Raw genomic sequence first — 22,943 nt, forward strand, 5'->3', positions numbered from 1 at the left:
TCCTCAGGACCTACAGAAGCTTTGTGAACCTCCTAAGTGCCATTTCATTCTTTAAGTCGTGCACACAGCCTCAGGACATTGTGTGGGTCTTCGGCACTGGCATGAATTTCACCTCGCTCAAACAAATGGGGTACATGTAGGGGATTTATACAGTGACCAGGCTAGAAAATTTTTTCCCTTATTTTCCAGACTGCTCCATGGTGGCTACTACAGATTCAAAGATGCAACAGCTTCTGTGGCTGTTATATTTCTCCCAGAGAGATGGCAGAGGGATTGGCAGTGAAGAGTAAAAGCGTGTTTCCCTCTCCCCATAACCCTATCCAACCTGCTCTGCACTAGGGTTGGGCAGACTCCTTATTCATACTCCCAAATCCTCCCCTCCACTGTTCAGCTGAGCTGAAATAATTCCAAGACCAACTGGGCCTTCCATATCCAGTGGCAGCATTGCGGGGGTGGGGGGACGGAGTAGGAGGGCAGGATTTCTCCTGAGGCAAAAAATTTCAAGGACTGTCGTCGCAAAAATGTTCACGTGCCTCACTGCTGTGTACATGCGCAACTAGCTGACCTACACCAGTTTGCACCCTGCCAATCAAGTGCTATTTTTCACATGGAAAGGTTGCACTTGCAGTTTTCCATGCATACCCCATGCACCCGCCTTTGAAAATCTGGTTCTTGGTGTGCACAAGAACTCTGAGCGTGACAGAAAGCTTTTTCTTGTGGCCTTTTGAAGATCTGGAAGCTTATACCTGCAAGAGTGCCATTATTGGCTATGAAACTAGCCATATCAATTGGCTTGTTGTCAATGGAGAGGTTCCTCATACAGCCAATAAACTCTCTGTTGTGCACAGGGAAATCTTCAGGTAAGTTTGGGACACCCCCAAGCAGGAGAGGTCCAGTCAGGTCCAAAGATCTAAAGAAGTAAGAAATTAGCTGGATTATTTTCATGTCATTTGTTTGGCCTCCTTTACTTTACAGTTTCTTCACAGCTAATCTGACTAAAGAAAGCTGAGATATTTAACTGTTTTCTGTTAGCTCATTATTTGCAGGATTTAGCTTCACAAGACTGTAAGTACCGATCTCAATAATAAAAAAGAATCATAATAAAATTAGCTGCAAATTTGTAATTTAGGACTGTAGGAGCTTCCATACTAACCACACCAATAGAGTCAAATATTGGTCTCTGACAGTGACCAGTACTAGCTATGTTAGAAGGTGTAAATGGAAAATTATGAAACAACATGCATCTATGGAAATTTCTTTTTAATCCCAGGTAGTGAGATGTTGATTTATAGCCTAAAGCAGGAAGGTTAGTATGTTATATACACTTTTATTCTGGCTGCTGTAACTATGGATAATAATCTTGTTATTCATAAATGGCTAGTCCCTTTTTAAATCCTCCTAGGCTCCTTATGTTAACATCCTGTGGCAGTAGGTTCCGCTGGATAGTTATAGAACCTATAAAAAGTATATCTTTTAATCAGTTTTAAATGTTAACGAGTCTTTTAACTTCAATGAGTGTCCTCTTGTTCTTGTATTTCGGAAAAGGGTAAATATAATCATCAGACTGGCATTTTCGATATAATTCATTGTTTTTATATATTTCTATCATGTCTCACCTGTTATTCATTTTCTCTCTAAACTAAATAATACTAATCTTTTCAATCTTTCCTCAGACAGAAGGCTTTCCATGTATCTAATGATTTTCATTGCCCTTCTCTGGATCTTTTCTATTTCTTCTATAGCCTTTCTGAGATGGGATGATGTACCATTAATTTAAAATATGATGTCAAAATCTTTTTAGTATTACTCTCTTTTTCTTAATGCAGCCTCACAATTTATTTGCTTTTCTGACTGTTGCTGTACAATGAACAGATGTTTCCACTGAGCTTTCAACAATGATCCCAAACATTTTTTCTTGTGTCTTTACAGTTATTTTAGACTCAACAATGTGTATGAGCCATTTAAATTGCTCCTTCTGATATACACTGCCTTTCACTTCTGTACTCTGAATTTCATCTGCCAGTTTAGTCAGTTTGTTTTCTTATAAACTCTTTGCTATGTGTGCTTTTCTTCTCACTGCCCATGTGTTATTGCTCAATTCCTTTTAAATATGAGAATGAATAAGAAATATCTATAAAAAGCCCTTACTTTTTTGAGCCACTTTGAGTTCCTTGGGCAGCACATGTGTAGTTCCCAATGAGACTTCCGAAGCGCACAGCCACTGCAGTGTCACAGTCATCCACTGTTACTACTGCCACCTTCTCTCCTGAAGGTCCATGAGGAATTCCTAATCGGCCAATGTGGGGCTTCAAGAAAATAAACAACATACCTGTAAATAAGGCTAAAAACTCAGCAGAATCAACATGCCTGCAATCCACTCATACAGCATCATTCTATTTTTAAGATGACTAAAGTAGGCTGTGCAACCAAACATGCATTAGTTAAGGCAATCTCACTTACAACTCAACTGTGCAAGAGGAAACAAAATGGCTGACTTCATCTGAGAATAGTAACAAGCATCCAGAAGAACAGCGTGACAATTCCGCTCCTGTCACCAACTCTCCCCTCTCATCTAAAGTGAAGAGCTCACTTAAAAATATTATATTTCTCAGTCTTTTCCTTGCAAAAACAGCTTTGACAATATAAACTGACACAATATGTCTCACTAGGGTTAAAAGCGTGAAACCAATTTTTCATTTAAAAGAATGATAGCCCCCTCACAGCAACCCAGGACTGGGCTTTAGAGTGCAGAAAAAAATACAGCAACAGGCTACTTGATTTTGGGAAAGATTCCAGATCAAGATCACAACTTTATACCACTGTGTCACCCAACTACTGTTGATGGCACTAGGGCTGCCTCAGAGTCCCAATGACCCCTGCTCCTCTGCTGAGCAGACAGAACGACCTCAGGCCACAAGGAGAGGCAGTTCCACAGAGAGGCAGCATGGTATAGTGGATTAAACAAGGGACAGAGAGCAAGGGATCATTCTCCGCTCTGACACTCAGTCCTTCAATGGCCTTGCTTCAATCACATAGGCCAACATTTTCAAATATTTTTGTGGGCGATGAGAGACATGGTCACAAATGTTTTGCAGGGCTGGCAACAAATGTTAAGGCCAGTTCTCATCTTATACTGTCTGTCTGGATACTCACACTATAGCACTGAGCTCCTCACTAGCATTAATGAGTTTACGCTCATACAACACCCTTGTGAGGCAGAGGTGTGGCATTTTACAAACAAAGAAATGAGGCACAGAAAAAAAATGATTGATGGTCACAAAAGTCTACAGCACCACCAGGAACTGAACACAAATCTCCACCCAGGGTCTTAACCACAAGAATATCCTTTGACTTTTTATAGCTCCATTAACTTCAAAAGAGTTATTTCAGTCTGACACCTGTGTAACTAAGCGGAGAACTAAACAGTCACCAGGAAACTGAAATACAGATCCTTCAAACTGAGGAATAACATATTTGTAAGAGACACAGTAACAGTGTGACAAGGTGGGGGAGGTAATATCTTTTATCAAACCAGCTTCTGTTGTTAAAAGATACATGTTTTCGAGCTCACTGTGAGAAAGAGCTCGATGTATGCTCAAAAGCTTGTCTCTTTCACCAATAGAAAGTGGGCCAATAAAAGACATCACCTCACCCACCTTGTCTCTCTAATTATCCTGGGACTAACAGGACTACGACAACATTGCAAACAACAATAACAGTATCAGTCTAAACTAAATAACAACAATTGATAAAAGAAAGTCATTTTTCATATTTCATACCTGTAGAAAGCAACTGAGTCTTTCTTCTCTAACGTCACCGCTTCTATGAGAACACTGTATGTAATATACAGCATTGCATGAGCCAAATCCTGCTCACTTTATTCATGTCCCACTGAGGTCAATGGGGCTACTCAGTATTTAACACCCTACCTATTACATACTTGAAATCAGAGAGATATTCTTATGATCCTTTGATCATCAATAGTAGCAACTGTTGAAAGAAATAATGATGCATGGGCAAGTTTGCTTTAGCTTGCAGTGCATTCCCTTCACAACTTATATAGTCATTTACATGGCACATTTCTTTGGTATTGAATTTATCTGTACTGCAACCTGGGAAGTAACGGGGATAAAAGATCAATTCTGTCAGTTTCAGATTTTTCATGAACTCACTGAAATGGTTAACAGTCAGTTTCATTAGCTGCAAAGAATAACAGCTTCATTTATAAAGCTAATTATACTGGTGCATAAAAACATTTTAAAATGAAGTTTCCTGGTCTCAAACAATTCCAGTTGGAAAGTATTTTCCATTTCCTCTATGAACAGATAACATGATCACATAGTTTGGCAGCTGTTCATGTAAAGGTTTTGACCTCTATTAAGTGATATTAAGGCACGTTTTGTATTTCCCAGATTCTATGGGCTACATAGCAGCCTAATTTGGAAATGATTGGGAACATACATAGATGCGATGCTGAAAATGTTAGTAACAAGCTGGTCAAAATTAAGGAATTAATAAATAAAATATTCCAGCTAATAGCAAAACCTTCTGCTCCAAAGTTGTAATTTACATTTTTGGTACTAATGTTATATATTTTGAAGAAAAACTTAACACTTAAGTTCAAGATGTTTTAGTTAAACAAGTCTGTTTATTAAATTAGAAGCACCAGAGGATATGCCAGAGGGCGTCTTCTCCCTCCACTGGAGGAGTCTGCTCACAGTTAATCAGGCTTGCAGCCTGGATTTCCTAGTGAATCCACAACTGCTTCTGGATATCAAGAAGCTGCAGTGGCTAAGGCAGCTCTTTGTCCCTTATATTTGACTAGGAGTTGCAACTTTTTCTTTTAGCTGATGCTTTGTCACAGTGATCCTGACCTTTGACACCTCAAGATTAGATTATTAGAGTATACTCTACAGTTCTTAAAACAGGAAAAGCTTGGAAGCTTAAACTGATACAGAATATGGCAGCCTGTTTGTCATCGAGGGGTCCCCAACTACATAACTTTCTCCTCGCCTCAGTTCAAAAAAATCCTGAATCTTCTGACTTTCTCATCATGTTGCACGGCCTGTTTACTCTCCAAGACTCCCTGAAAGGGAGGGATCAATTGCTGGTAAGGGACAAAGTTTGTTGGTGATTTAGTGGGCTATGGAGAGTCTTTTTTTCCTTTTAAAAATGGTTACAATATCCACCTTTCCAGCACCTGACATGGGACATACTTTACAACAAAAAGACAAACATCTAAAATGATGTAAGTAAATATTAAAATAAATCAAGTAACTGTTCCTTATACAGAAGGGTTCAAAGCAACAATGGATCAGGAATAACAGTGCAAAGAAAAATAAACTGGTGAGACTACATGATAGCAGACAAAGCATTCCTATTTAAGGTCTGCTTCTTGCTCATATGGAAGACAAATGAGTTTTGCCATTGACTTCAACAGGAACAGGACGGGGCCCTTACAGAAGATAGTTTCAGTAAAAAATAGCAACATCCACACTGTTATTCTCAGAGGGAGATTTCAAGGACACAAGCGGGAGTTAGGTGCTCTGTTCCCATGACTTCTAATGGGAACTGGGCACCTAGCTGCCCTTTGTGCCTTTGAAAATCTCCTCTTGAAACACCATGCTACCTAAAAGCCAAGTTTCATTAGCTTTGCTGTACAGTAATTCTGCATTCATGAGTAAACGTTCAGTGTGGTGCACAGGAATTTACCAGCATGACTCCCATTAATGTTAATGGAAGTCATGTAACTAAGTCCTGCTCACAGAGCTGAAAATTTACCTCTCACAGTCTAACCCTAAGGGCTGCCTTTCCACATAGTGTTTGTGTGGAAATAGATTGGGGTTCAAACTTCAAAGACCACATGCTGTAAAAGTGAGAAATATGCAGAGGTACCAACAGCTCAATAAATAAATAACCAAAAAATAATCTACGCAGAGGTCTCAGTTCCACATATGCAAATTAGAAATGAAGTTGATTCTTCCTCGTCTCACAAAAACAAGCTGCACCTTGCAGAGCATTCTCGTCATTATCATGTCCCACGTTCAAGTACGTTGCACCAATTCTTATTTTTGCTTGCTACATTGCCAATGAATGACCTTACAGATTCTTGTCTTACTTAGATAAGGGTAAGAAGCAGCTCTGGCTAATCAATCAAGCATAGGCTTTTGGGAGCCAGGAACCCCTCATTTCTAATCCCACTTTGGACGCTGACTCATTCTGCAGCCTGGACATATCACTTAGCCTCGTGTATTTGACTTTCCCCCACCTGTAAAATAGCAATAATAATATTTACCTCCCTCAGATAAGGGCAATTAGCACACACAATCTCCACAGAGCTTTAAAAACATTAACTATGCCTCAACACTCCAGTGAGGGAGGATAGAGTTCTGACACCATTTTAAGGAGGGGCAATCTGAGGTTTAAGGTTTAACCCATGACATTCCCCATGACACAGAGGGAGACATGGTTAGCCTCACGATTATAATGAAGAAGTTCCAGACTCCCAAGCCTATTTAATCAGACCACCTCTCTCCTTCAGACCATGATAAAGCCACCTGTGAGATGTCTCAGACTCAATGAATGCCATCAAATGTGATCTGGAGGAACCATCTTCTCAGAGCCCAAAGGTAAAGATGACATCCTTTTGGGTGCAGATTTTTTATTTCTAAGGTCTATAGCAGACTCAAGTGACACCTCCACACATGTATTTTATTCAAGATGTCAAGTCAGATTCTGGTAAGATCCAGCTGAGGAATGGCAATCTGTTTGGCTTTTTTCCTGATTCTTCAACATAAACAAATATACATATACTCTCACAGGTGTCCATTCACACATTAAAATGCTAATAATCTTAATCTGTGAAATTTCAGTTTTACCGTGATGGGGTCGTCAGAACATGCATCTGTTTTATAGTCTGCAAATTTGATATCCTTTCTGTCAGTATCTTACTTTAAAAATCAGAGACAATGCTAAATTGATGTACTTCAATATGATTTAGAAGTTCCAGCCACTGAAAGCACATATTTAAATCATTCATGCTCCATTCAGTTATCCATTAAAGGTACAGATGGTCTCGTGGTAAATACTGTAGAGAAGAGATCCACAGATTAAGGGATAATGCAGGCTCTGTCTTAAACACTTAATGGCTACATTTTTTGTACTGTATTAATTATATTTCTCAAATGTCACAATCTAAGTTCAGTGGCCAGTTTAACAAAATGGTCCAAACTTCTGTGGATTTATTTGTAAATAAATCAGATCCATGACATTTAATATTTTGTACTTAATGATAATGGTTGCAGAGTAAAAACTGTTTCTTTGGTCAGTTAGTGGCAGAGGTGGGAACCCAATTCTAGATTTCCTGCTCTGTGCTTAATCCTCTAGACCACATGGCTTTTATGGTGGCATCACCTTCATCTCCTTCATCAGTGGCAGCTTTCTCAAAATTCACAAGTGCACATTTTTGAGTGGAAGTGCCCACTTTATTTTTCCGGAAACATCCAGAGAGTAAAAAATATTTTTATTCAACCTCATAAAATTGCTCCACTGGTATGGATGTTTCAGGAACTCAACGCAGGCTCATTTCAACAATAAACATTTCTATTATAAATATTTCAGTCGGCTCTAGCCTCTTTGCTTCCTTTGAAGCAACTGACAACAGAGGAAACGGCTTTGCAGCAAGCCGTAGACAAGAACAACAGTGTGAAAAACATAAATGAGTACCCTTGAAAGGGAGACACAACAAACCTAGTTAAGGTTGGCATCTGTCCATTCTTCTCAGGGGACAGATATGAAGGTGCATATTATAAGCATATTCTTTGCTTAGCTCACTGCACAAAAAACATCTATTTTAAAAAGTTAAGCTATTAGACTTTTCCATGTCAAGACTTAATACACAGTTCAACTTGTTTGCCATCATCATAACTTATTTTTAAAAAGAAAAGCCATTCCAAAACCAACGGTACCCTTTCTCTATGAAAGCTTCCAAGTTTTTGTTTCCTGGTCAATAAGTCACACATTGTTTTTGTTAATGAGTAGCTAATGATTTATTGAGTATTTTCAGAGGTTAAAGGTTAAAAAGAATCTGTTTCCTAGTTGTTCTTTTTTAAATTAATATTTTTCTAGACTTTTGTTTGTTTAGCTCAAAAAATTATTAGTGGTATTGTAGGGTAAAATGTAGCATGTTAATATACCTTCAAACCAACTTATTTCACAATTTTTCTAGCTCCAGTAATAATTAGCAGAAAATGGAGCACCTTCCAAAGTCTACTGCAGATGCTGGAAGTTTGTGGTGCCGTTTTGGTTCAAACATGCTCAGTCTCATTAGGCAGCTAGCCATGCTCAGAGAACCCTTTCATTAACCCGTTGGCCTCAGACCAACTATCTAACCCAGGAAAGGGGGGAAAAAGCCTTCAGATTCCCAGGCAATACTTCACTGCTTCAGTGGTCAAAAAGCTCATTAACTGACAGCTACAGACACCATCTCGCTGGGCACAGAAATGGAATCAACCCCCTCCAAAAAACAAACAAACTGGAAACAACAAATAAAGCAGCAGGAACCAAAAAAAGTGTGACATTTACAACTTAGAGAGAAATAAATTCGTAAATACCAGACAAGCTTAATGCTGCTACATGAACTTATAGATTGCACTGATCAGAACAGTCAGTCAGGCAACTGGAAATTGGGCCAGATTAGGACGAACACACTAAAGTTAATTTCTGCTTTGTAAAATTACCCCTTGCTGATTTCTAGAGGAAAAAAATGAACAGCACCTTTAAAACAAGCCAGTATAAAGACTGGAGAATCCGTCACATATTTCCACTCTGATACATTATGATAGTCAACAAAGGTAAGTATGACAAATTATTACACAAACTTTTCATTCCTTTGATGTGCATTATTCCTTCATTACTCACTGAATAGTCTAAAGGCAATTTTTTTGGTACGTACGTGCTCTTGACTTGAATCTGTACACACCCACAAGAATTTGTGACAGAAAAAAAAGCACTTTACAGTAAATGGATCAAACGCTGCAAAAAGCAAATCACCATACCATTCCCTTTCCTAAACAAGTGATAGTGACATCCTGGGACTCCTCACAATCAGGATTCAGGCTGGGTCATGACACTGAGCTGTCTTTAGTAGCACAGAATGGTGACCATGGCTATGTACAGAGGCCAAACTTTGATGTTCATACAGCTTGACCTGCTGATGGCTTTTGACATAGTCAATTATGAGACACTGCTCATCTCCCTACAAGATCTAGCTGGTGTGAATGGTGTAGCACTCAACTGATTTTCATCAATCCTTTCTACCTCACTCAAGAATGATAACAGGCAGCAGCTTCTCATCCTCACAAGCTCTCACATGTGGAGTCCCACAGGACTAGTTCTGTCCCCTCCCCTTTTCAATATATGTGATGCCTTTGGAAGAAATTGTGTAGTGCCATGCATACACTGATGGCACTCAACTGTACATTTCTTATCCAGCACAAATGACTAACATCCTCACAGATATGACATACCTCCTACAAGAGACCGGTGCCTGGATGAAGACAACCGTAATGTTGATAGGGAGAGTGAAAGAGCCAAAACCTTGACCGCACCCTTCTTTGGAAGCCACCAGTCAAAATTGTCAAAATTGTGCCCAGCCGCTAAGTATTACTGGATTCCTCTCTGCTCCTTGATAAAGAGGCAGCAGCAAGATGCACCTTTTTTCACCACTCGGAGACTATGTCCATTCCCCTCAGACAAGGGCCTAGGTACCACAATCCATACAATCATCACCATAGGACTGGTCTGTCTCATCCACCTTGTACAATGTTTTTCTCAATTCTGTATTGTCACTGGTTGTTGGTTCCTTTACCCCACCCTTTTCCTACCAACTTTCCAGCTGCCTGCCCTCACTGTTTCTGCCTACTATGCTTCGCACCCTTCTTCTTGTTCCCCTTCCCACGTTTCCCCTGTCCTTTACACACTCCTCTTTTAGTCCAGCAATCCCTTCCTCACCCACACTTCAGCCCTAAACACCCTTCATACATAAGCATTATGGTATGTAAGTGTTCTGATTCATCATGTTTAATTGTGTGTCTGGAGCCCAACCATTACTGTGATCAGAGTTCTACAAATACCTAGAAACACCAAATTGAGCCACTCTTATTCACACTGGATAGTATCTCACTTAGGAGTAGTCCCATTTTCTTCCATAAAACAACTTGCTAAGAAAAGTATCATTCAGCATGAGTAAAGGTGACACAGCCTGGCCTTCAGAAATTAGTTCTCTCACTCTCTCTCGGTTCAATAAAAGTACTTTGTGTGATTGTGTCAGGTTAGTGGCCTTTGGAAGGGACCCAATAAAGTACATGAGGATTCCTGTGTGGTCAGGTGCAAAGACAGTTCCTCCAAAGTGCTGTTTCCCCTCACCGCCATAGATGTGAAATTCTTTAAAAACTTCTCTGTAAATCAGTGAGTTACTATAGGTTTCTGTGTGATTAACTACAGATAAGAGCACACTTCAAAGTATTACACTGAATTCCTGAGGTGCCATTTAAATGACTCTGCTAGAAACAGTGCACAGTGTTAAAATGTTTTTTTTCTTATTAAAGTAGATTACAAAAAAGATCTGCTCAATAGAAGGGAGTCCTGCTGCAATAAGGCCATGCCTGCTTTGAAACAAAAGAGTAGCAAAGGTATAGATAAAGGGACATTTAAAATTGTTATTATTACATGTACAATACTTGGTTAAAATGTTGTAATGTAGTCTGGCGGGACTGGGATGTTCACTTGCTTCATGCCCAGTTTTGTGATGTTTATAAGAGGAAATGTTCAGCCTGCACTAATGTGGAAAAAACCCTAATAATCAATGTCAGAAAATCATCTACTGCAGTAGATACAGAATAAGGCCTTAATCCTTCCCATCCGTATTTGGTGCACATTGCCATATACCTTAGGTCTGCCTACCCACAGCTGCCTTTCCAAAGTACATAGAAGGGCTGGAAGGGTCCTTGAGAAGTCAGTAAGTCAAGCCCCCTGTACTGAGGCAGGGCCAAATAAACCTAGATCATCCCTGACAACTAAATTCCCTCTAGGCTGCACAGTCGTGTGGCTGCGCAGCAGGCTACCAAGGGCTGCGCAGCCAGGGAGAGGCGCTCCTCCCTCGGCCCACCCCAGCCAGAGCTGCCATGGCCAGGGAGAGGTGCCTGCACCCCAAACCCCTCATCCCCAGCCCCATCCCAGAGCCCGTACCCAGAGCCAGAGCCCTCACCCCCGCCCCCCGCACCTCAACCCTCTGCCCCAGCCCTGACCCCCCTCCCACATTCCAAACCCCTCGGCCTCACCCCCGCCACACATCACCTCCATATTGGTGCATATAACAAAATTCATTCCGCATATGGATGCAAAAAATTAAGAGGGAACACTGCCTGACAGGTGTTCATCCAACAGATTTTTAAAGCCTCCAATGAGGGGATTTCACAACCCCCCTTGGAAGCCTATTCCAGAGCTTAACTACCGTTGTAGCTGGAAAGTTTTTCCTAATATCCAGCCTATATCGCCCTTGATGCAAATTAAGCCCACTGCTTCTTGTTCTACTTTCAGTTGATCACCATCCTTTTTATAATGATTCTTAACATATTTGAAGATTGCTAACAGGTCCCCGCTAAGTCTTCTTTTCTCAAGACTTTTCACAAGACTAAATGCCCAGTTTAACTATTCCTTACAGATCAGGTTTTCTAAACCTTTTATCATTTTTATTCCTCTTCTCTGGTCTCTCTCCAGTTTGTCCGCATCTTTGTTAAAGTGTGGCGCCCAGAACTAGACACAGCACTCCAGCTGAGTCCTCACCAGTGCCGAGTACCGTGGTACAATTACTTCCCATGTCTAACATACAACACTTGTGTTAATACACCTCCTGATACTAGCCTTTTTTCCAACTGCATCATACTGCTGACTCTTGTTCAAGTTGTAATCCGTTATAACCCTCAAATCCTTTTCAGCAGTACTACTACCTAGCCAATTTTCCCCCATTTTGTAGTTGTGCATTTTATTTTTCCTTCCTAAGTGCACTTGTCTTTACTGAATTTCATCTTGTTGATTTTAGATCAATTCTACAATTTGTCAAGGTGGTTCAGAATTCGAATTCTGTTCTCTAAACCCCTCCCAGCTTGGTGTCATCTGCAAATTTTATAAGCCTGCTCTTCTTTCCATTATCCAAATCTCTAATGCAAATATTGACTAGTACCACACCCAGTACCACACCCAGACTGCAGTGCCCCACTAGATACACCCTCCCAGTCTGATAGTGAACCATTAATAACTACTCTTTGAGTATGGTCTTTCAACCAGTTGTGCACCCACCTTATAGTAAGTTCCTCTTGACCACATTTCCCTAGTTTGCTTATGACAATGTTATGTGGGACTGTGTCATTACAATCATAATAAAATGTCATGTATCAGGGAGCTAGAGTGAGCACATAGGGCACAATCCAAAAGCCTCATTAAGGCAAACTACCATTGGGAAATCCTGCAATTCTCATTTAGGGCCTTGTCATCTTCTCTACCTCTGTGGACAGAGGGGCAAAGAATCATCACTGCAGGAACCATACTTTCAAGGGCTTCCACGATGCCCTATTAAACCTCCCTGGAGGATTCTGCAGTACGGGGCAGGTAAGCTGCCCGAGTTAATACAGCCTCAGGCTGTACTCTCTTGTGCCAACTTTCCCGGTGGGTTTGATGGGGGGGAAGGCAAATCTGAAGGAGGAGAATCCTACATTTTTAATGAATCAGTAAATTCAGGGGTTGAACCATACGACTGGAGAATTGCTAACATAGTTCCTATTTTTAAGAAAGGAAAAAAGGTGATCCGAGTAATTATAGGCCTGTTAGTTTCACATCTGTAGTATGCAAGGTCTTGGAAAAAATTTTGAAGGAGAAAGTGGTTAAGAACATTGAGGTCAATGGTAATTGGGACAAAATACAACATGGTTTTACAAAAGGTAGATCATGCCAAACCAACCTGATCTCCTTCTTTGAGAAGGTAACAGATTTTTTAGACAAAGGAAACGCAGTGGATCTAATTTACGTCGATTTCAGTAAGGCATTTGATACGGTTCCACATTGGGAATTATTAGCTAAATTGGAAAAGATGGGGATCAATATGAAAACTGAAAGGTGGATAAGGAACTGGTTAAAGGGGAGACTACAACGGGTCATACTGAAAGGTGAACTGTCAGGCTGGAAGGAGGTTACTAGTGGAGTTCCTCAGGGATCGGTTTTGGGACTAATCTTATTTAATCTTTTTATTAATGACCTTGGCACAAAAAGTGGGAATGTGCTAATAAAGTTTGCGGATGACATAAAGCTGGGAGGTATTGCTAATACAGAGAAGGACCGGGATATCATACAGGAAGATCTGGATAACCTTGTAAACTGGAGTAATAGTAATAGGATGAAATTTAATAGTGAAAAGTTCAAGGTCATACATTTAGGGATAAATAACAAGAATTTTGGTTATAAACTGGGGACACATCAGTTGGAAGTAACAGAGGAGGAGAAGGACCTCGGAGTATTGGTTGATCACAGGATGACTATGAGCCGCCAGTGTAATATGGCCGTTAAAAAAGCTAATGCGGTCTTGGGATGCATCAGGCCAGGTATATCCAGTAAAGATAAGGTGTTAGTACCATTATACAAGGCACTGGTGAGACCTCATCTGGAATACTGTGTGTAGTTCTGGTCTCCCGTGTTTAAGAAGGATGAATTCAAACTGGATCAGGTACAGAGAAGGGCTACTAGGATGATCCAAGGAATGGAAAACCTGTCTTATGAAAGGAGACTGAAAGAGCTTGGCTTGTTTAGCCTAACCAAAAGAAGGCTGAGGGGAGATATGATTGCTCTTTATAAATATATCAGAGGGATAAATATCCAGGAGGGAGAGGAATTATTTAAGCTTAGTACCAATGTGGACACAAGAACAAATGGATATAAACTGGACATTAGGAAGTTTAGACTTGAAATTAGACGAAGGTTTCTAACCATTAGAGGAGTGAAGTTCTGGAACAGCCTTCCAAGGGGAGCAGTGGGGGCAAAAGACATATCTGGCTTCAAGACTAAGCTTGATAAGTTTATGGAGGGGATGGTATGATGGGATAACCTAATTTTGGCAATTAATTGTTCTTTGATTATTAGCCCGTAAATATGCCCAATGGTCTGTGATGGGATGTTAGATGGGGTGGGATCTGAGTTACTACAGAGAAATCTTTCCTGGGTGCTGGCTGGTGAGTCTTGCCCACATGCTCAGGGTTTCACTGATCGCCATATTTGGGGTCGGGAAGGAATTTTCCTCCAGGGCAGATTGGCAGAGGCCCTGGAGGTTTTTCACCTTCCTCTGCAGCATGGGGCACGGGTCACTTGCTTGAGGATTCTCTGCACCTTGAGGTCTTTAAACCACGATTTGAGGACTTCAATAACTCAGGCATAGGTTAGGGGTTTGTTACAGGAGTGGATTGGTGAGATTCTGTGGCCTGCATTGTGCAGGAGGTCAGACTAGATGATCATAATGGTCCCTTCTGACCTTAAAGTCTATGATAGGGTGTCTAGACAGCAAATGTGAAAAATCGGGACAGGGGTGGGGGGTAATAAAAGCCTATATAGGAAAAAGACCCAAAAATCGGGACTGTCCCTGTAAAATTGGGACATCTGGTCACCCTAGTCTATGAATCCACTGCCTCTTAACCCCCTCCAAAATCACAGAGTCCATACCGCATGAAATGGCTTCTGCAGGCGTAGGGGAATGGAACAGTGTGAGGCTAAGTCTGTAGTCTCCATGCTGTGGAGGGGAGCATGGGTCCCCGAGTGAGGAATTCAGATTCTGGCCCACTGACTTCAGGGAGAATGGTGGGCGCTCAGCACCTCTTGGGATCAGGATCCCTGTCCTTTCCTAAGTAAAACTCCCAGAATTCCAATGGCAGTTTTATCTGCTTGGGACTGAATAAAGACTTCGGGACTTGGCCCAGCATGCAAGAGGCAGACTTGTTAAATGAAAACTTTAAATGCACCGTGATGATTGTTCCTGGAAGATTTGTTTTAATTTGTGCATAAAGAACAGAAGAAACAAATCCCTTGAGATGCTGGCAAGCTAGTGAATTCCACAGACAATAATTCATCAAAAAGCTTTTACAGAGGAGAAAGACATTAAAATGTTATGAGTTTGTATGGTCCATTTCTTCCCTAACAGTATAATTGGTTCTTTAAAGCCATCATGAACTATATCTGAACTTGTATACACAATATCTGAGCAGTTTCACTCTCTAGCACAGAATACACTTCACAGCTCTGTGTCCCTGGAATGACTTTTGCTGCTCTACCCCTTCGTTTCCTGATATACAAAGCTAGACACAAGTTACTTTTAAGTCCCCATCACAACAATGAAACATCAAGTATTATTACTTTAGAGTCAAATCCTGACTTCCTTTCTTAGGTTTTATTCAGTTTTCACTCAGTTTCACTCAGAAACTTCTACTGACTGGGGTTTGCCTGAGGAAAAACTCAGTGAAATAGACTGTCTTCCACATACCGAAGGGACACTTCACATATGGATCTTCCCCATCTCCCATCCCACACAGAAGTGGAGAACAGCTGCCTCTACAGCACCACACCACCACCTCCTCTGGACCCTACAGAGGGCACTTGGTGGAGCTGAGGACTGTAGCTGGTTGCGGGGGGAAAAGGAGAAGCAGCACATCCCTCAACCAGCCCTTCAGCGATTGTCTGAAAAAGACACCATGGCCTGGAGCTGTGTTATCTTTTTCCCTCTCCCTCCCTCCCTCCCTCCCTCATAGATTTTAAGGCCAGAGATGCCTATTATAATCATCTAATTTGACCTCTGACATAGCACAGGTCATAGAACATCACCAGTGACTTCTGCACCAAGTCCATAACTTCTGGCTGAACAAGAACATATCTGCAAGACAGCCATCCAGTCTTGACTTCAAGTGATGGAGAATCCACCATGGCCCTTGGGGAGTGGTTCCAGGAGTTAATTATTCTCACCACTTCTTATTCAAATCTGAATTTGTCTAACTTTAGTTTCCCACTGTTGGATCTTGCTATGCCTAAGGATCTTCTCTGGGACCCTCTATTGGTTGGATGAGAGAAACTGCTGGTGCCAGAGCTAGAACGGAGGCATAGGCCTTCTGCCTGGATGGCCTAGGTTTGGGAGTGGGCCCAAGCCCTATTCAGTGAGGGTGAGGGTGGGACAAATCCCATCCCACTCCCTGACAGAACGATCAGGGAAAGGAGGATCTCCACAAGGGATCCCTCTCAGAGATTTCCTAATCCCAAAGCCTCCTCTCACTGTTTATTCTATCAGACAGGATGATGTGGGCCTAAGCAAGGACCTCCATAGCACAGGTCATAGAACATGGGGAGGGATCCATCCATGTTTCCCGCTGCTCCATGTGCCCCTGATTAAAAGCCACATATTTGACCCCTAGACCGGAACACTGGAGAACAGAACCAAATATCACTTGTTCAGTGAGCGTCTCCTTGAACGCAGTTTAAAAAGCTATGTTTTGCACTCAGTAAAATGAGTAGTATTTTACGTCTGATTAATGAAAATGGTTTGAACTTTCAGTCACACAGTTCTTAATGAATTTCCTTTAAATGCATTCAACAATAAAACATCTAATTTCTATACTTTCTTATATATGCTTGTAATTGTAACTGCTACACATTTTTAAAAAGAGCAATGTCAGTTAGTGCCATAGAATAAATAATACAAATGACCAATAAAGTACATATATAACCTCTTCTGATTCATGGGATAGATCCATGTACTGTATGTGCGCCTCACACTCTAAACAGCATGCTGTTCAGTAATTGTATAGTTGGGACAAACCCTCCCAAATAAAAACCCAGCCAAATAAAAAAAAAATCTGCTGATGCAGTAACTTTTGTTCTTGTAAGGAGCTCCCCTGAGACCATCATAAACCTATCAGGCTACCATATCATTAACTCAGACAAAAACTTTTTGGGCACTCAAGTGTGAGAGTAAATTAAACATGCAACCCACCTACAGGACTCTGGTAAATGCACTGTCCATGGTAAGTCAACAACATGGTTTTTTAGTGCATTACTTGAGTTGCATTTGAGCTTTGTGTAACTGAAGGGCTTCCTGCAAGTTGCTCTGGGAAGAGAAGGCTCTACTCTTACGCAAATATCCTCATATGGGGCCTTTCTAGAATTACAAATGAAGGTTTCAAACTCAGTCAAATTCTTTAAGTTTTTTGTGTCCTGTAAATCTCCTTATATGAAAACCATGGCAACAATTTGGATCCAACAGTAGCTTTGTAGAGGAAAAGTCATTCAGTACAAACTGGGGCTCTTACTGGGAGCTCTTTAGGAGCTTTGCAGGAAGCTGATTTTCATCATTGCCAGCTTGCCTGCTGCATGACAGCTAACTTGAACAGTCTGGGAATACATTCTATCGATTACTAACTATTAACAATGAGAAGAGATACACAAGGGGTAACAAACCTAGAAACATAACTAAATCCATAGTAACTGGAGCTGATAGGAACATCTGATTTGTTCCAGATAGAAGCAGATTTTGGAAATGAATAAAAACACAATCAATAACTTTCTACTGATTTCAGCATCATACTCTAGATAGAGGCTTTAAAAACTGAGTCTGTTACACTTAGAGCCAATATAAATGTGAGCTTGGAAGCCTGGACTCACTAGATGGGGAATTCCCTACATCTTCTACTGGAGAAAGGTACAAATGCCTAAAAGCAGCTGCAGTGTTCCTAACAGTGGGATGGGAAGGGAGGGAGGTGGGTCCATAGCTTTGCATTTTCAGTGCTCCCTTTGGTGCACTGTGTAGTGAGGGGAGCCATCCCTGCATATCCCCCAAGCACAGGAATGGTAACTGTGACAAGCCCTTGTGTGGGCCATGGGGAGGGATCCATCCATGTTTTCCCCCCTGCTCCATGTGCCCCTGATTAAAAGCCACAATCTGGCCCGTGCTATTTAGTCCATACCTTTAGATGGATTTCTCTGGTTATTTTGGATCTCACCCAGTTGGGGGAAATGAGGTTTTTTGGTTCCATCTTGAGCAAACATTTCAAGAGTGTGCAAATTTCCATATTTAATATCTGCAGTCCTTGGAAACTTTAGCAAAACTTCCTAATTTTTATTGTAATAGGAGCTCCAGCGCCTACTAAAGTCAATGTAAAAAAATTCCCATTGATTCTAATGGTTGATTCTGGTCATAGTGGCATTAAGATAATCTTCTGCAACTGCATTCTTTATGCAGAAAATCCCACTTAATCCTTTAATAAATTAGTTTTGAAACCATTAGGATTTATTTCATGAATTGTCTCTGTGGCCACAATTGTCTCTCATCAGATGTCATTAGTGACGGATAACTACATAATAAATGTTTCTGCTAAACTACATCTACTAATCTTCAGACTTCTCTTATGAAGTATGCTTTTCAATAGAGGTCTACTATTTAATATTCAAAAAAGATACTTATGAAGATAATAAACCAATCACTTCTCTCCCCAGTACATGTGTAGCTGTGGCCTTTCCAAGCACACATCATATTATCGAAAACTGTTAATTTCTATTTAAGAATATAATTGCCAATCACATTTCCAAATGTGCAGACTACCAAGTAAAAGGAATTGGTAAAATCTATCACTTTAGGTTCAAATAGTGACTGAAAATTGTTGCTCTGTGATGGCTGTTCAGTGGCCTACGTACAACGAGTCAGTGATCTCTGTTCAGTTCCTTTTATGGCTGAATCATAAAAATCACCATCATAACTGGCAGTCTCAGTAAAGAAACCAAAGAGTGAATGGGCATGGAGAGCAAACTCCCCTTTTACTCATAAAGGGGGCCCCTCCAGATAGGGCTGAGGTGCACTAGAAGGCAGCAGAGAGAAGTTAGCATTGTTTCTATAGCTGCATATCAGTTATGTGGGAACAGAGGACTTCAGGTTGCAGGGCTGTCAACCTAGCACTTTTCACAAGCATTAAATTCACTTTAAAAGAGAGAGAATACCCAATATTGCCATCAATGGCTTTTGAAGCGATTGTATAGTTTGCAATCTGAGTTTAACCCCAATGGTATTTGATAGCTTGCTTTGTTCTTCCGAAGGTAACAGTGGGATACCAAGGGGGTGGGGTGAGGTGGGGTCAGTCATCATTGCTGGATATAGAATCATTCTGTTTCCATAACAGGTGAATTTGCTATCATCACACAAGGTCTGTGTTTGCAGATGGAAATGTGATAGCCTATCTATCAGCTCCACTAGCAGCCAGCACGGTGGGACATGTATGCTACAATCAATGGGGCCTGCATTTGTCTCTCCATTGCAGACTGTTGTGGTGTAGCCATATTTCATCCGATCCTATTCAAAACAAACTGCAACATTAATCTCTAAGGCAGACTAGTACAACTGTCACCTTCTAGGAGTCTGCTCATTCTGCTCACCCAGCTGCAATGAGTTTAGATCAGGGGTAGGGAACCTATGGCACGGGTGCCGAAGCAGCACGCGAGCTGATTTTCAGTGGCACTCACACTGCCCGGGTCCTGGCCATCGGTCCAGGGGTCTCTGCATTTTAATTTAATTTTAAATGAAGCTTCTTAAACATTTTAAAAACCTTATTTACTTTACATACAACAATAGTTTAGTTATATATTATAGACTTATAGAAAGAGACCTTCTAAAAACGTTAAAATGTATTACGGGCACACGAAACTTTAAATTGGAGTTAATAAATGAAGACTTGGCACACCACTTCTGAAAGGTTGCCGACCCCTGGTTTAGATTAAAGGTCAGACTCTGGCTGTCCTTAGGCGGGGAACACAAGCTCAGGGTGCCACTTTCCCCCATCAGTACACCTGCACAATAGGCAGCCAGACAGCCACTGTTCCCTCCCCAAGAGGGAAGGATGCAGCTGGCACAGCCAGATGTGTTCCACGTCTCCACTGAGTGAACTGGGGCCATGACCAGGCCCCATCCCTCTATGCGCATACTTGATCTCAGAGGCTGACCATGCCCCTTTAAAAAAGGCACATCTGAGCATGCTTCCCCAGCCCCTGTGGAAACATTCTGCCTCTGGCTACACACATGTACTACACCTCCACATACACTCTTGCATGGCACAGACTCCCAGAGCCAAAACAGAGCCCTATGCACATAAAGTCCTTTGTCAGCAAGGAATGCTAACTGTTCGCTACACAGGGAGACAGTGAAACTGAGTCCTGCTAGTCAGCTGCAATCAAAATACATTTTCTTATTGGAATAACTATAAGCATCGTATGAGAGTGAAGCTAAGGGGTTGTCTTCACTGCCTTGTTAGCTCAAATGGTTACACTCGAGGTACTCCACTCCAGCTAGCCAGCCCATGAGTGACAGCTGCCAAGCCGGAAAGGCCAGCTCAAACCATCCTCAAGTTACCGTGCACTCATGGCCACAGTACTGAGTCCAACAAAGGCACTTGCCTTCTGGGGGCATTTCCCTTGATTCTGAGTACCGCACTATTCTGAGTTGCTCCTTCCAAAGTCTCATGGTGTATTTTGGGAAAACAATGTTTGTCCGTTCTGGTCACATGGGCAGAAGTGGTATGTGCCTGGCAACTTACTGCAGCACAACAATTCTGCTTGTGTTTGTTTCTGTGTTCCAATGGAAAGCCATGGGTCCTATTCTGAATAGGATGGGATGCAGGGCTTTTCTCCACCCAGCTCCTAGTTCCCCTGCCTGGCATGCAGCAGCAGAAATGGCTGGCCAGAGGTTCCAACTCTGGGGGCCTAATCCTTTTTTTCCTGCCCAGATCCTAATCCCCCTGCCTGGCTCGGAGAGTCAGGGGCAGCTTGTGGAAAGCCTTCTCCAAACGTGCCCTTATTGTGATGGGATTGACGAAATAAAATTGTGTTAAGCGCCCAGCCCTCTCTAGTGCAGTCAAAGCACTCACAAAAGCAAAGGGACTGAACAAAGGAAGGATTCAAAGTAAATAACACTATCAATATCAATTTTAAGCATCTAACAGTGCAACTCTGCCTATCTCTGTCAGTGCAGCTGAATTAACCTTTCACTGTGCATCAGTGACCAACAGTATTGGTGCAGCTGCCTTATGAATTAATTAATGTAAAAGTGAAATATACTAGCATCACTGCTGCTTTGAATTGTTAACAGTGAACAATAGCAGCAGTCCAGCCCAGCTGCCTGGTACAATGCGCACAAATGGCACAGTGCAACGTCACGTGAATGGGATGTGCACACGGTCACCTCTCATCACACCACTGTCCCTGCATGGAGGGTGGAGTGATGATGGCAATCCTGACCCTGGGCATTTCCTTCCATGGACTGGCTAAGCCTCCACTCAGTGGTCGCTGGCTGCATAAGCCCGGAGTAAAGTTCAGGCCAATGTGAACAGGCTGATGAACTAGATGCAGGAGCATCCATCCAATGGAGATGTGCATTTCCACCGCTCCTTTCCCTGCAGCAGTGTGAGTCCAGTCCTGTATTTCCAAGAGACTTTTGAAGTGCTCGACTTTACACCAACAAAGGCCTTGCCACAGACTTGCATCCTGGGACAGCGTTATTTTTTAAAAGTTTGCATGGCCTCTTTAAATGCTAAAATTCTAGTGCCGTGTGAGAGAAAGCACAGTGCTGTATACCCTGCAAATGCTTGTTCCCACCCCCAGTTCTGTGTCTGCAGGCATTTGTATGCTTGTATTAATAATGCCTGCTTTGTACACAGGCAGGAGTTTAAATCTGGAAAGATAGCAGTTTCGTATGGCCAGCAGGGAACACAACACAGACACAGCAGCAGCAGTGAAGCCTACCCTCTGAGTACTGGGAGTGTGGGGGAGAGAGGATGATGGTTTCCCACATGCAGCAGAGAGTGGTAGACAGGATAGTAGCTGATCTCTGCCCTCTGGATGCTCGGGATGGAAGGATGGAAATGGCAGTACCCATTCTAAGAAGGGTTGTCCACCCTCTACCCAGCAATTGCCACCCTCCACCTTCCAATAACAGTTTCAGAGTGGTAGCCGTGTTAGTCTGTATCAGCAAAAAGAACAAGGAGTACTTGTGGCACCTTAGAGACTAACAAATTTATTTGGGCATAAGCTTTCATGGGCTAAAACCCACTTCAGCAGATGCATGCAGTGGAAAATACAGTAGGAAGATAAATATAGACAGAGAACATGAAAAAACGGGGGTTGCCATACCAACTCTAATGAGACTAATCAATTAAGGTGAGGTATTATCAGCAGGAGGAAAAAAAACTGTTGTTGTGATAATCAGGATGGCCCATTTCAAACAGTTGACAAGAAGGTGTGAGTAACAGTAGGGGGGAAATTAGCATGTAATGACCCATCCACTCCCAGTCTTTATTCAAGCCTAATTTAATGGTGTCCAGTTTGCAAATTAATTCCAATTCTGCAGTTTCTCATTGGAGTCTGTTTTTGAAGTTTTTGTTGTTGAAGAATTGCGACTTTTAGGTCTGTAATTGAGTGTCCAGGGAGGTTGAAGTGTTCTCCGACTGGTTTTTGAATGTTATAATCCAATACAGATTAGTCCTACCCAGGCAATGACAGGCCCTTATGTTATTCCCCCCTGACAATGGAGTTCTCATCTGGCTGAGGCAATGCTGATTCATTTGCCACTTCCTCCCTGATCTGTTTCTCCATCTCCTCCCTAGAGTCCTGCATTAGAGCAAAATGGCTGTGGCCCCCATTGGTACGTGTCAGCTTCACCTCACCCAAGACTCTGTGGTTGGCGACAGCCCCAGGTTTCCCTGGGGGTCCTTCATCTATGGTCGATCACCCAGGAACTTCCCTTGGGGTCCGGGAGCTGTCCAGGGTGTAAGTGGCTCCGTTCTGGAGCACTAGAGAGTACCTGGTCAAGCCACTTGTAGTATGGTGGG

The 22,943-nt window shown here is 41.9% G+C and overlaps 1 protein-coding gene across 5 annotated transcripts in view; it reads right to left on the minus strand.

The window, feature by feature from the left end:
* Positions 1 to 22,943, minus strand: part of CELSR1 (cadherin EGF LAG seven-pass G-type receptor 1) — a 281,721-nt gene that overhangs the window by 63,766 nt on the left and 195,012 nt on the right. For all 5 annotated transcript variants that reach the window (XM_008178984.4, XM_065554674.1, XM_042848648.2 and 2 more), the window contains 2 exons: positions 2,149 to 2,306; positions 747 to 910 (listed from right to left, as the gene is read on the minus strand). In XM_008178984.4, the coding sequence (XP_008177206.3) occupies positions 747 to 910; positions 2,149 to 2,306 (322 nt within the window). The remainder of the gene's footprint in view (positions 1 to 746; positions 911 to 2,148; positions 2,307 to 22,943) is intronic.

The sequence above is a fragment of the Chrysemys picta genome, chromosome 1 (genome assembly GCF_011386835.1).
Source record: "Chrysemys picta bellii isolate R12L10 chromosome 1, ASM1138683v2, whole genome shotgun sequence".
NCBI lineage: Eukaryota > Metazoa > Chordata > Testudines > Emydidae > Chrysemys > Chrysemys picta.